We start from the raw sequence: 12,600 nt of genomic DNA, 5'->3' as shown, positions 1-12,600 counted from the left end.
GGTTATTAAATTAACCATATCGAAGTCTGTTGCCCACAACGTCATAAAGGAGAGGACAACGACTGATCTTATGGTTGTTTTATCAAGTATGTATGAAAAAACATCAGCGAATAACAAGGTGCACTTGATGAAAAAGTTATTCAATCTAAAAATGACAGAATATGTGTTTATTTTTTAACATCTGAATGTTTTTAACATCATCACGAATCAATTGTCATCCGTTGAAATTGATTTTGACGATGAGATACGTGCGCCGATACTGTTGGCTTCATTGTCAAATAGCTGGGAAGCCATGAGAATGATAGTTAGCAACTCAGCAGATAAAACTAAGTTAAAATACAATTAAAATATGATGATATTCATGATTTGATTTTGGCTGAGGAGGTGCGCTGGAAAGATTCTGGTGAGACCTCAAGTTTGAGTTCAACACTAAATGTTGATTCCAGAGGGAGATCACGGGAGATCACATTCACATGACAAGAACTCAAATAGAGGAAGGTCGAAATCAAAGCACAGAAGCAAGAGCAAGTCAAAGCCTGGTCAGCAAACAACCTGCTGGAACTTTAGCAAAACACGCCACATAAAGAAGAACTGCAAAAATCTTAAGAAGACGGAGAACATCAGTGCTAATGTTGTAACTGAAGAAGTACAAGAAGAGTTATTGCTTGCAGTTCATAGCTCTATTGACGACTGGATACTGGACTCATGAACTTCTTTTAATACATCTTCCCACCGGGAGTTAATGAAAAACTATGTTATAGGTGACTTTGGGAAGGTGTACCTGGTTGACGGAGCAACTTTGAACGTGGTGGTGATGGGAGATGTTGAAATTGCACTCCCTAAAAAAACAAATGGATCCTGTAAAAGGTTAGACAGATTTCTTAACTGAAAAAGAACCTCATATCTGTTGGCCAATCTGATGAGGGAGGTCATTCAATAGTGTTCTCGGATAACACCTGGAAGATTATCAAAGGAGCATTGGTACTGGCTCGAGATAAAAAGACTGGTACGCTATATATGACAACTAGTTTAATTAACAGTGTTGATACTACAATTGTAGAGAGCACAACAGACATGTGGCATTGCAGGCTTGGACACATGAGTCAGAGAGGTATGAAATAGCTTTAGTCCAGAGCCACCAGAAGAATGTCAGTTTTTTGAAAGGTGGTAGGGTGCCAAATGCAAGAAAACTAGAACTGGTACACACCAATGTGTGAGGGCCTTCCCTATTGGCATCTCTTGGAGACTCTCACTATTACGTCACATTCATAGATGACCACAGCAAAAAGGTATGGGTTTAGTTTCTGAAGCATAAATTTGATTTATTTTGTGTGTTTAAAACTTGGAAGGGCATTATTGAAACGAAGATAGATCTAAAACATAAATGTTTGAGATCTGACAATGGTGGTGAGTACATTGATGGTGTGTTCAAGGAGTAATGTGCAACTCAGGGTATCTGAATGGAGAAGACCATTTCGGAGACACCGTAGCAAAATGGAGTTGCAAAATGCATGAACAGGACCATCAATGAGCGTGCTAAGAGCATGAGATTGCACGTCAGACTACCACCAACCTTCTAGCCAAATACGGTCAGCACTGCAGTTTACTTGATCAATAGAGAGCCATCCATCCCATTAGACTGTAAATTACCTAAGGAGGTCTGGAGCGGTAAAGAGGTCAAATTTTCTCATCTTAAGACTTTTGGTTATCTTTCTTATGCTCTAATCAATCCCGATACACGTAGCAAGCTTGAGGCTAAGTCAAAGAAATGTTATTTCATTGACTATGGAAATGAAGCATTCGGTTATCGTTTCTCGGAAGATCATTAAAAGTAGAAATATGATTTTTAATGAGAAGATGATGTACAAGGATAAGACTAGTATAAAATCTGAAGTAGCTTATCAGGAATCAGAGTTTGTGAGATTTGACGATCCAACTGAGGTTGTAGTGCAGGGCGAAGATGTGAATGACGAGGAGAATGGGTCTAGGGCACCCATTCCTATTATTCCACAAGCAGGTTCAAAGTCCTTCACTACTCCATCCGTCGTTCACAGGGCATTCATGAGCAGGCATTCGTCGCAACGCTACTCACCAACTGTGAATTACATCTTGCTGACAGATAGTGGAGAACCACAGAGCTATGAAGAAACCTTATCAGATGAAAATACTATCAAGTGGGAGTTGGCCACGAGGGAGGAGATGGATTCCCTGATAGGAAATCAGACATGGAATCTAATAGAACTTCCATTATGGAAGAAGGCATTGCACAACAAGTGGGTGTACTGGGTAAAAACTGAGTCTGATGGCAGTAAAAGGTACAAAGTCACACTTGTTACAAAAGGCTTTCAGCAGAAGCAGGGCATTGATTACTTTGAGATCTTTTCTCCTGTGGTAAAGCTCACAATCATTAGAATTGTCCTGTCTATGGTTGCTACCGAAGGTCAATTCCTGGAGCAATTAGATGTGAAGACAACTTTTCTTCATGGAGACCTTGAAGAAGACATCTATATGCACCTGACGGAAGGGTTCATGGTATAAGGAAAAAAATTTAGTTTGTAGAATGAAGAAGAGCTTGTATGGTCTGAAGTAAACTCTCGGACAATGGTACAAGAATTTTGATAATTTCATGCAAGATGCTTGGTACAGAAGATGCCAGACAGATCACTGTTGCTATGTCAGGTACTTTGACAGTTCCAATATCATCTTGTTGTTGTATGTGGATGATATGCTTATTGCAGGGGCTAGCATTGATGAGATCAATAATATGAAGAAGCAGATGTCAGAGCACTTTACAATGAAGGATTTAGGAGCGGCAAAACAAGTCCTTGGCATGAGAATTGTGAGAGACTGAGTCAGAGACACTTTAAGGATTTCACAAGATGAATATGTGAAAAGGTGCTTAGTAGGTTCGATATGGACAATGTCAAGCCAATTGACACACCTTTGGGCAGTCACTTCAGACTTAGCAAGTATCAGTCACCCAAGTCAGATGAGAAATAAGGCTACATGAGTAAGGTTCCTTACACTTCTATTGGTTCACTTATGTATTCTATGGTCTGCACCAGACTAGATATTGCCCATGCAGTGGTTGTGAGTAGATACATGAGTAATCTAGGGAAGGAACATTGAGAAGTTGTGAAGTGGATCCTGAGGTACTAAAGAGGCTCTTCAGAAACCTGCTTGTGTTTCTCAGGAAAGAGCCTAGAGGTACAAGGCTATGTTGATGCAGATTTAGCTGAAGACATTGATAGTAAGAAGAGTATTTCATGTTATGTTTATACCCTTGGTGATACTGCAGTGTCATGAGACTCAAATCTACAAAAGAAAGTTTCTCTGTCCACTATAGAAGCTGAGTATGTTGCAGTGTCAGAGGCTGCAAAAGAGATGATATGACTGTAGAGCTTCCTTGAAGATTTGGGTAAGGAGGCTCAGAAAGTCACTCTCCATAGTGATAATAAGAGCGTCATATTCCTTGCCAGGAATCCAACTTTTCAATCTAGGACCAAACACATTCATATCAGGTATCACTTCATTCGATCTTTATTAGATGATGGACAACTGTTACTTAAGAAAATTTGTGGAAGTAAGAACCTTGCTCATATGTTGATTATGGGGGTTACCCTTGAGAAACTGAAGTTGTGCTCGACCTCAGTTGGCCTTCTAGCGTGAAGACATGGGCTTTGAGTTATAGAGGTGGAGGATATCACATTTGAATAAAAAGGGGTGATGCAGCCAATGGGTGGTACAGTCAGTGTCCTGTCCCCCAGTCTCCAAGTGGGAGAATTGTTGAGAAAGTGGAGCTATGTCCACTGCGGCTTAGGCAAGTTATTAAACAAAAATTAAGTTTAATAACTTTCCTTAATCTCTGTTGCATGCTCGAACTCCCGCCTCTTTCCTTCTCTGATGAACAGCACAACCACGTGAAGCTCTGTGTTTCTCCTCCTCTCCGCGTTCCCGTGTTGCCTGTATTGAAATCCCGCTTGCAGAATTGCTAAATAAGGATTATGGTTTCCTTAAGTGGGCTTAATAGCTTGGTTATAAATTGAAAAATGCAAAGCTCAGGTGAATCACTCTCCAATTAATCCAATCTCCTTCCTCTGCTAGGTGGCTTACGGGTGGCTTACAGAATTCTTCTTCCCTTGGCTGTGGCTCTTTTAAGAGGGAGAAAAGGAGAGAGAGAGAGAGAGATAGAGAGAGGAGAGTTTTTTTATAAATGTCGAGGCGCTCGATGGTGTATTTTCTTTGAAGTAATAAAATCCTCTACAGCTCCGTAGACGTAGACAATTTTTCGAACCACGTAAATCTTGTGTCACCTTTTTCTGGTGTAATTTTTTCTCGATCTGTTTTTCGATGTATTGCCATCGTTTTTCATAACAACTAATACATACAAAGCACCTAAAACATTGCTATCAACAAATGAAGCATCCTCTCTCAGCCATTCTTAAATTCTCACTCAATCATCAAAGGTAACCCCCACCTAGAATGACACACTTGAAACTTTGTTGTCAACAAATCATGCAGTCTCTTTCAGCCATTTCTCAAATTCTGACTCAAACATCAAAGGTATAGATAAAATCCTACTTCATATTACATTCAATCACAAATTTACAAAATCAAAATTCAAAATCATAAAGAGAAAGTCACAAATCACAAAATCTAAATTCTAACATCAAAACACAAATGAGTAAGCCAGAAGTAGCAAAATCCAGATTCTCACTTCAAATTGCAAATGACAAAACCACAAATCGCAAAGAGAAAGTCATTCCATAAAAAAATGGTGCACTGTGGGAGGATGGAGAGCACAATAACCATAGAAAGAGTAGAAAGACAACTCACTGCCATCGAAGAAAGGCACGGGAGAGGAGCGATCGAGATGGGTGTGACTAGGTAGAAGAAATGCGAGAGGAAGGGCAATGGTGAGAGGGGAGTGCAAGGGTAGTAGAGTAATAGGTTCTCGAAGAAATACGGGCAGTGGGGTCGAATCCATGGCCTTCGTTTAACATAAATTTTTAACAACTGCTTTCGTGCCACTATTTCCAAACGCTTTATCTGGCATTTTCAGAATGCACTACGCCAAATAAGCTGCCAGAAATGGGCCCTAAATCTATAAGTGCATATTAACTGTGTGATATGAATATAACCGCCAAAGAAAAATGCATGCTTAAAATATCAAACTAGAAATCAATTTTTTTGAATAAAATAGAAATTAAAAAGAAAAAGAAAAGGAAGACTGAAAGAGAATCAGGGAAAATCTTCAATTTAATGATTTACGTGTTAATATTCCCTCCACTACAAACAATCAAACAAACTGTTACTTTGTTTAACCTGTCTTCACCCAACTAATTTTCCTAACTCAGCATAAGCCATCAATCAACATAGTTTTATTAATAAAAAATTATAAGAAACATTTTTGGTAAACAAAAATTATAGTCGACACAACACATCCCTGCTATCGGTCTCTCAAATACCCAAACAAAAACCTTCATTATCTGATCCCAAGAGAGAAAGGAAAGCGCATAAACTTATGAAGTAGTTTGTAGCATTAAACATGACCGACATTTACTAAAAAAAAAAAAAAAATTCTAAGCTTGTGTTTGGGATGGAAGCACAGAGAACAAATGAGAGTAAATAATTAATTAGGTAACTCGAATGGTGCCTGGGGACAATGTGGCCAAGTTACTGCGAGGCTGCGGAGGCGCGATGCTGAGTTCCAAATCCTTATTTGCAGTAGTTGCAGAAATAACCAATGTTTGAGGATTGCGAGGAGGCACAGGTAAATTGAGTGAAGTAATACCAGGTTGATCAAGAGTGACAATGGTTGGGGTGAGGGCTAAGGTGGGGTGGCCCTGTCCCTGTTTTAAATTCAAAATATAATGAGTTTAGAATGTGAATACTGGAAAAAAATGAAGCTTTTTGCAAGTAATTACCACTGAGCCGATTTTTGGGAGATTAAGGCTAGTACTGCTGCAATTTTCTGCATCTGGAGATGCCATTGGGAAAAAAATGGAGGAGGGGGATCCGGTCTGCAGTTATTTTAATCATTTTTAGGGAAGCTTACTATGTTATTTCTAACATATATGCTCACAAAATGACTCCATGGAGAAGTAAAAATCAAATTAATTGCATGGGAAGACTTACTGAATGATTGTTGTGGTTGAGGCGATCAGTTTCTTCAAAAGGATCTTCAGATCTCTTCAATGGTGAAAGAGGGGGAGTCTCCGAGTTTCTGGCCTACAAAGAGTAGATTAGTTATTGAGGAGAAAGAACGAAGAAAGAAAAGCAACAATTGTTAGCTGCCATGTGGAAATGGTGAGATTAATTTTGATATACCTTGTTGCTGATAACCACATCAAAGAGGCTGGTTCTCCTTTTCCTTTTGTTGGGATTATTTTGCCTGAGAAAATATTTCTGGGCGTGGCTGGCAACTTGGGTTGGAGTTCTGGTGGTCACAAATTTTCTTGAGATTCCTCTCCAGTCTCCTCTCCCAAGCTTTTCCAGCCCAGCTAAAAATGTTCGATGCTCTTCTTCGGTCCAGGGAACTCCTAAATAACATAAAAAAATATTATCGTTAGTGATTTAGAACAATAAATGAAGAATCACACAACTAGCCAGAAGACATATATAGGCCAAATTAGAAATAATAATAAAAAAATCACGGTAGCAAGATGGAATCACACAACCAAGCATAGGAAACATGCATAGTACTAAAATTAGGATGGTTAAAAGTCTGTAGGTGAGGCTTAAGAGCTATTCTTTTTCCAACACTATGACATAAGAGGTTATGAAAAAAACCAATGAATTAGCCTTTCTACAATGCCTTGAGTAATACTTGTTAGATATACAATGGAAATATGATAAGTCCTTACAGGAGAAAAAGTTGAAGCCTAAAGAGAAGGGAAGAGGGGGAATATTGAGTATAAGTAATTCCACAAAGTTAAACCCACACTTAGGATTTAATTTCAAACCTATATATATAATGATTTACATAAAAATACATGACTTGTACACTTATGCAGCATTCTAAGTAGAGGGTGAATTTGATTTATGATGGTCACTAGTTAGAAACTTTAGAAGAGTTCCAAATTTAAGGTGAGTTTCTTTTCAAGTTCTTCAAGTGATAATTCATTGGTAAGCTAGTAAGTTAGCCTTCGTGAATGAGCCACTTCATTTTTATTTTGTGGAGTCTGAAGCATCCACAGTCGAAGAAGCCCGCAATGTCTACAAGAGCTCACAGTCACAAAAATGGTTGCACATGTACCTGGCAAAGCCACACCTCGAAATGGGTGTAGCTATGACATTCGGCCTAATCACGCCACCGATTGTCAATCGACACAGATTGATCCTGAGCGGGTTCATTCTCGTGTGTGGTTTTTTAATAAAGTTCTCGTGAATAAGGGAATAATCAAAGAAGAGAATTTCGATATACATTTTCTCTTGCGAGATTGAGATGAAGATTTTGGAACAATGTCCTGTAAGCTCCATTCATTGTAAAAAAAGAGATCTGAATGAGTTATTTGTACATTTATAGTCTTCATAGTAAAAATTTCTTAGTGATGTGGTTCCTTAGTTTTTTCTCATTCTAGAGTTTTTCAAAGCTAAATTCAATGCTTGTTTTTTTCTAGAATTATTCCTTGTGTTTTTATTTGATTTTTCTTATTCCGAATTTCTCAAATCATTGTGGTCCTATTCCATGGTATGATTTTTTTAAATCTATTTGACTAAAATCCTAATAGAAGCATATAAAAGTTCAATCCCAATAAGTGGTATCAAAGTAGAGTGTTTGATTCGAGTGGGGGCAATGACTGACGAAAAAAAGTATGTAGTGAAGAATTTCAATGGAATGAAGATCACATGCTAAAGGATGAATGTAAGTGAAGGATTTACTGTATCAAAAAAATTATATTTATCAAGATATGGTATTATAGAGAAGCCTGAGTATGCAGGGAAGATCCTACAGAGGTTCAACATGAGGGAGACAAAATTAGTTTGCACCCCTTAGGTAGTCACTTCAAACTATCCAATGAGTAATTACTTAAATCTGAAGTAGAACAAATACACATAGGGAGAACTCTGCATGCTTTAGTAGTTGGAAATCTAATATATGCTATGAGTTGTATGAGATCAAATATTGCATTTATAATAGAAGTGGCCAGCTGGAACATGAGTAACCCAGGCAGGCATCCTTAGGAGGTGGTAAAATAAATTCTTAGATATTTGACGGGCAAAGTAAAAAAGTTATTTTACCATGAAAAAGCATGGATTAATCTACAAGCATTTGCAGATTTAGATTTGGTGGAAGATTTGGTTGGTAAAAGAAGTACAATAGAGCATATCATTACTTTGGGAAACAAAGCTGAGTCAAGTTTCCAGTCTGCAGAAATTATTGCACTTTCAACTACGGAGGCCAAATACATTGCTAGCACTGAGGTTAGCAAGGAGATGATTTGGCTACAAAGCAAACCGAAGTGGGAGTAGCGGATTGGAAAGTTCCATAGAGATAGTATGCATGCAGTTCATCTTGCTATGAATATTATTTTTCATGCTAGGACAATACATATATGACTGATATGTCACCTTATACGTTTTATCACGAAGGATGAGTAGTTGTTTTTGGAGAAAATACACATAACTCAGAATTCCGTGGATATGTTGACGGAAGTGAAGATTATCAGAAAACTGGAACTATGCTAGCCTTTTGTTAGAGTCCATGAAGGTTGAGATTGGGAGTGAGACACACCATGGTACGTTACCATGAAAATGGTATAAGCGGAGATGAAAACTTTGATTGATCATTGGTCTTAGGTGGCATCAAGCTCCAAATGGAGATTGTTATGTTGTGGATCTTAAAACACCAACATTTAAAGAAGCCCACAACAGTTGCAGGAGCTCACAGCCGCAAAAGTGCCAGCACATAGACTTGGCATAGCCACACCTAAAATAAGCATAGCTATGCCAACACTGGTTGGCATAAACATGCTGAAATAGGCATGACCACATCGCTGAGGGTCGATCGACACATTTTTATCACGAGCAGGCACAATAATTACACCGATACTCGGTGTGAGCACACCACTAAGTGGTTCATCCTGTTAAGTTCCTTAAATTCGTGATTTTGAGCAACAGATGTATCATTCTTGCGTGTAGTTCTTTCAACAAAGCTCTCGTGAAGTAGAGAAGAGTCAAATATGAGATTCTTAATGCAATCTTTTCAACAACTAAGTATGTAAGGCAAATTTGGATGATATGGCAAGATACAATCTTGAACGATTTGAGGCTTTATGTGACTTAAAGAAGTGGCAAGCTATTACTTGTAATATTTCAAATTAATTTACAAGAATCAGTTTGTTATTCTGTTCAAGTTCTCTTAGCGACTTGATTGACTTGATTAGTTTGATTATAGGTGCACAATAATGGTGTTCATTAATTACTCATCCCCCAAACTTACTATGGGATGTATGCATTTTATTCGCCCTCTAAGAATATTCAAAAGAAAATAGAGAGTGATTCTATACAAGTTAAAAATTGGGAAAGTCTTGCATTTTTGCCAACATTATTGTATATTTTAAAAAGAGTAATGACGAACTAAATAAATAACCATTTTTGTGAGGAAAGTTATTGCACCATGGTAACCAATTTCTATAATGAAATAAAAGACATCACTGGCACACTTATTCGTGACATAGTGGTTGAAGGTATAGTCTCTCAACAGAAGGTCAAGGATTGGAATCACGCATATTACCCTTTGAGAGCATATCTTTCCCCGAAATAAAATAAATAAATAAATAAAAGGTGCCAGCAGAATTGAAAAGAGAGGAAATGATGGCAACAAAATTATAATGGTTCACATATAAAGTTTATGGAATGTTGAGAGAAAAAAAAATCACGAAAGAAATATTAAGCATGATGAACCAATGTTCTTCAGAACCAGAATAATTAAATAACTTTTGCTTGTGAGCTAAATAGTTTTAAATTCAATCCAAGAGAACAAAAAAAAAACCAACAATAACAGCCAAAACAAAAAGAGATGCTTTTTTTCTTAATTTTTGAATTGTAATTAGTTTTGTAGACGCTTTGAATTGATTGATTAACACAAACATTCAGAAAGGAATTACCATAGGAAAATAGAGAAGAACAAATATAAAAAAATAGGAGGAGCGACGGAGGGCTATCGAATTTCTTTCGGGCATATCAGCTCCACAAAGAAAAATCTAAGTAAAATCCAAGAAAAATATCAGATGAAGGATGAAATCTAATAACTTACAAAAATCAATGGCGCCATATTCCGCCAATATAAAAAGAGAAAACTAACGGTAGGCTAGGATTGAATCAACTAAACTTAATCAAAAACAAATTCATAACATTGAAGACGCAAAAATTTGAATCAAACAATGAATGAATTAGGTTACATTACGCTTATCATAGTACAAAAAAAATAATAATAATAATAAATAAATAAATTAAAAATAATAATAAAATAAAAACCGAAAGAACCATAACAACAATAAAAATTTTCAAAACATCACCAGATTTGTTCAGTCCATTCTACAATCAGCAGAATCCACAATTTGGCACAAAAATGGTGAATGAAAAGCCAGTAACATCGGTAAGAAAAAAAAAAATGATTTCCGACAATTGCCAGAATTAAAAAACCAATTAACTAAATCCCGACAAACAAGGCAAAAATCGACGAATGAACGAACGACAAGATGGTTAGAATCCGCCAATCACCTCTCTTCCTTTCCTGCCCTTCTCTCCTTCTGGACGACTTGGGAAGCGCACCATCTGAAAGATACCCATCATCGCCGGCTCCATGATCTTCCGATGATGTCGAGCCGGACGCCACCAGGTTCCCCATGCTCTTGCTCTTCAGCATACCTTTCTTCATCCCTTGTTCCATCCCTTCCCCCTTCAAATCCCTCATCTCCGCCTCTTGCTCCCTCTTCCAACTCTCCCCATCAACGATCGTCACCCCAAACAGCTTCAATCCCTTCTCCCCCATCGCGTCCTAATCTCTCTCTCTCTCTCTCTCTCTCTCTCTCTCTCTCTCTTATCGCCTTCTTCCTCCTCGGAGAGCGGAAAACAAATCAAAGGAGAAACGCAGTTAGTGCTCTGGCTTTCGGATTTGGTTATTTATATACACATATCCAAATCCGCAATGTGGAAAATGCCAACGTATTTGTGAGAAAGTGCCGAAAGTGCCCTCTTGCTTAGGGAAAAGCTTAGCTAATGCTTAGGTAAATTGGACGAATATGGATACCGCCAGTTAGAATAAGCGCTGATTTTGATTCTTTTTTTACCGTTTGCTTCCCGTTTTCGCTGTCATTCACAATTTCTAATCATATGAGAATTACTAGGAAACTAATTATAGGTATCATTCCTAAAAAGCGGAAGAATGGTTTCAGTTAATGATCTAGAAATCATAAACTTCCCCGAAATAAAACAGATCAAGTTTGACATCTCATTTTAGATTTTAGGGTGTGCTTGCGCGGCCCGCGGGCAGGCAGTGGGGTTCGTCCCGCGGCCTGTGTTTAATGTAAAAACCCAAATGCGATTTCAGATAAACTGACGAAACGCGCGAACCAAATGGTACGACAGAGTTTTAAAAAGGCCCCCGCACTTATAAGCCGACCCAAACCGGCGCTTAGGGTCTCTTTGAGGCAACTTGTGGGTTTCAGGATAAACAACTCATCCTGAAACGCGGCCCTCGAGTCGACTGCGGCTGCGGCCTGCGTTTAATTTAAAAAACCCAAACGAGACAGACAACTTTTTTCAAAAACGCGCAAACCAAACAATTAGACAGTGTTTTCAAAAACGCCTCCGTATTTATAAGCTGAATGTCGCCACACTTATAAACTGCCCCAAACGGGCCCTTGCATACATACCAATAAATTCCTGTATATTTACATATCTAATACCTAAATTTTAACTTAGCTGAGGGATAAAAAAATTGTATTTTTTTGTTAGTTAAAAAAGTAGTCTTTTTCAAATGATATGAAAGATTTGGGTGTGTGGGTACCAAAAGTAAAGTTTTGGGGTTAGATAGATGTACATAAAATTGGATGGTAAGTATATAAATACCCCATTCTTTTTTTTTTCTTTTTCTTTACCTCACCAGCTCACCTCATTCCATTTATTATTAATACCATAAAATAATTATATACATAGTATAATTATTTATATATTAAATTTTAATATATTGTTATGAAAATTCTCTAAGAATATTCTGAGCTACATTTTCCCCCTAAAGATTTTTATTCGTATAAGTGTGAATGAGACAGCAAACCTATTTTGCTCATAATTTCTTCTAACAGTAGAAATACTTCACGTCATAGGACAGGAATGTGAATTTCCCCATGTGGCAACGAACACTGATATCTCTCTCTCAATTAATCCAAAGAAGACTTTCAGAATTTCATTACTATCGAGAAGATAAGTGATTGCATGCATTTATTTATTACAAAGTAACATTTTTATTGCAGCTTAAGGGTATACTTGTAAACACACATGCTATATATATATATATATATATTCATTTATGTACAAGTAATAAGATAAGCCACGACATATTAGAGATACTTGAGCCCTGGAGAGCAAACAAAA

At 37.6% G+C, this 12,600-nt stretch overlaps 1 protein-coding gene across 2 annotated transcripts; it reads right to left on the bottom strand.

Moving 5' to 3' along the window:
* Window positions 1–5,503: 5,503 nt before the first annotated feature.
* LOC110021933 (transcription factor MYBS2-like) lies at window positions 5,504–11,130 on the bottom strand. 2 transcript variants are annotated; one of them, XM_020720658.1, is made up of 5 exons: window positions 10,729–11,130; window positions 6,331–6,542; window positions 6,139–6,231; window positions 5,928–6,023; window positions 5,504–5,855 (listed from the first exon to the last, which is right to left on the bottom strand). In XM_020720658.1, exons 1-5 carry the CDS (start codon window positions 10,997–10,999, stop codon window positions 5,637–5,639), a joined length of 891 nt encoding a protein of 296 aa, XP_020576317.1. In that variant the 5' UTR covers window positions 11,000–11,130; the 3' UTR covers window positions 5,504–5,636. The 2 variants fall into 2 exon arrangements, with proteins under 2 accessions (XP_020576317.1, XP_020576318.1); XM_020720659.1 differs by having other exon boundaries at window positions 5,504–5,852; window positions 10,729–11,118.
* Window positions 11,131–12,600: the final 1,470 nt, after the last annotated feature.

Source organism: Phalaenopsis equestris, unplaced genomic scaffold, assembly GCF_001263595.1.
Source record: "Phalaenopsis equestris unplaced genomic scaffold, ASM126359v1 Scaffold000152, whole genome shotgun sequence".
Taxonomy (NCBI): Eukaryota; Viridiplantae; Streptophyta; class Magnoliopsida; order Asparagales; family Orchidaceae; genus Phalaenopsis; species Phalaenopsis equestris.
Note: the sequence above shows the minus strand (reverse complement) of the source record. Positions and strands in the feature narration are given on the sequence as shown.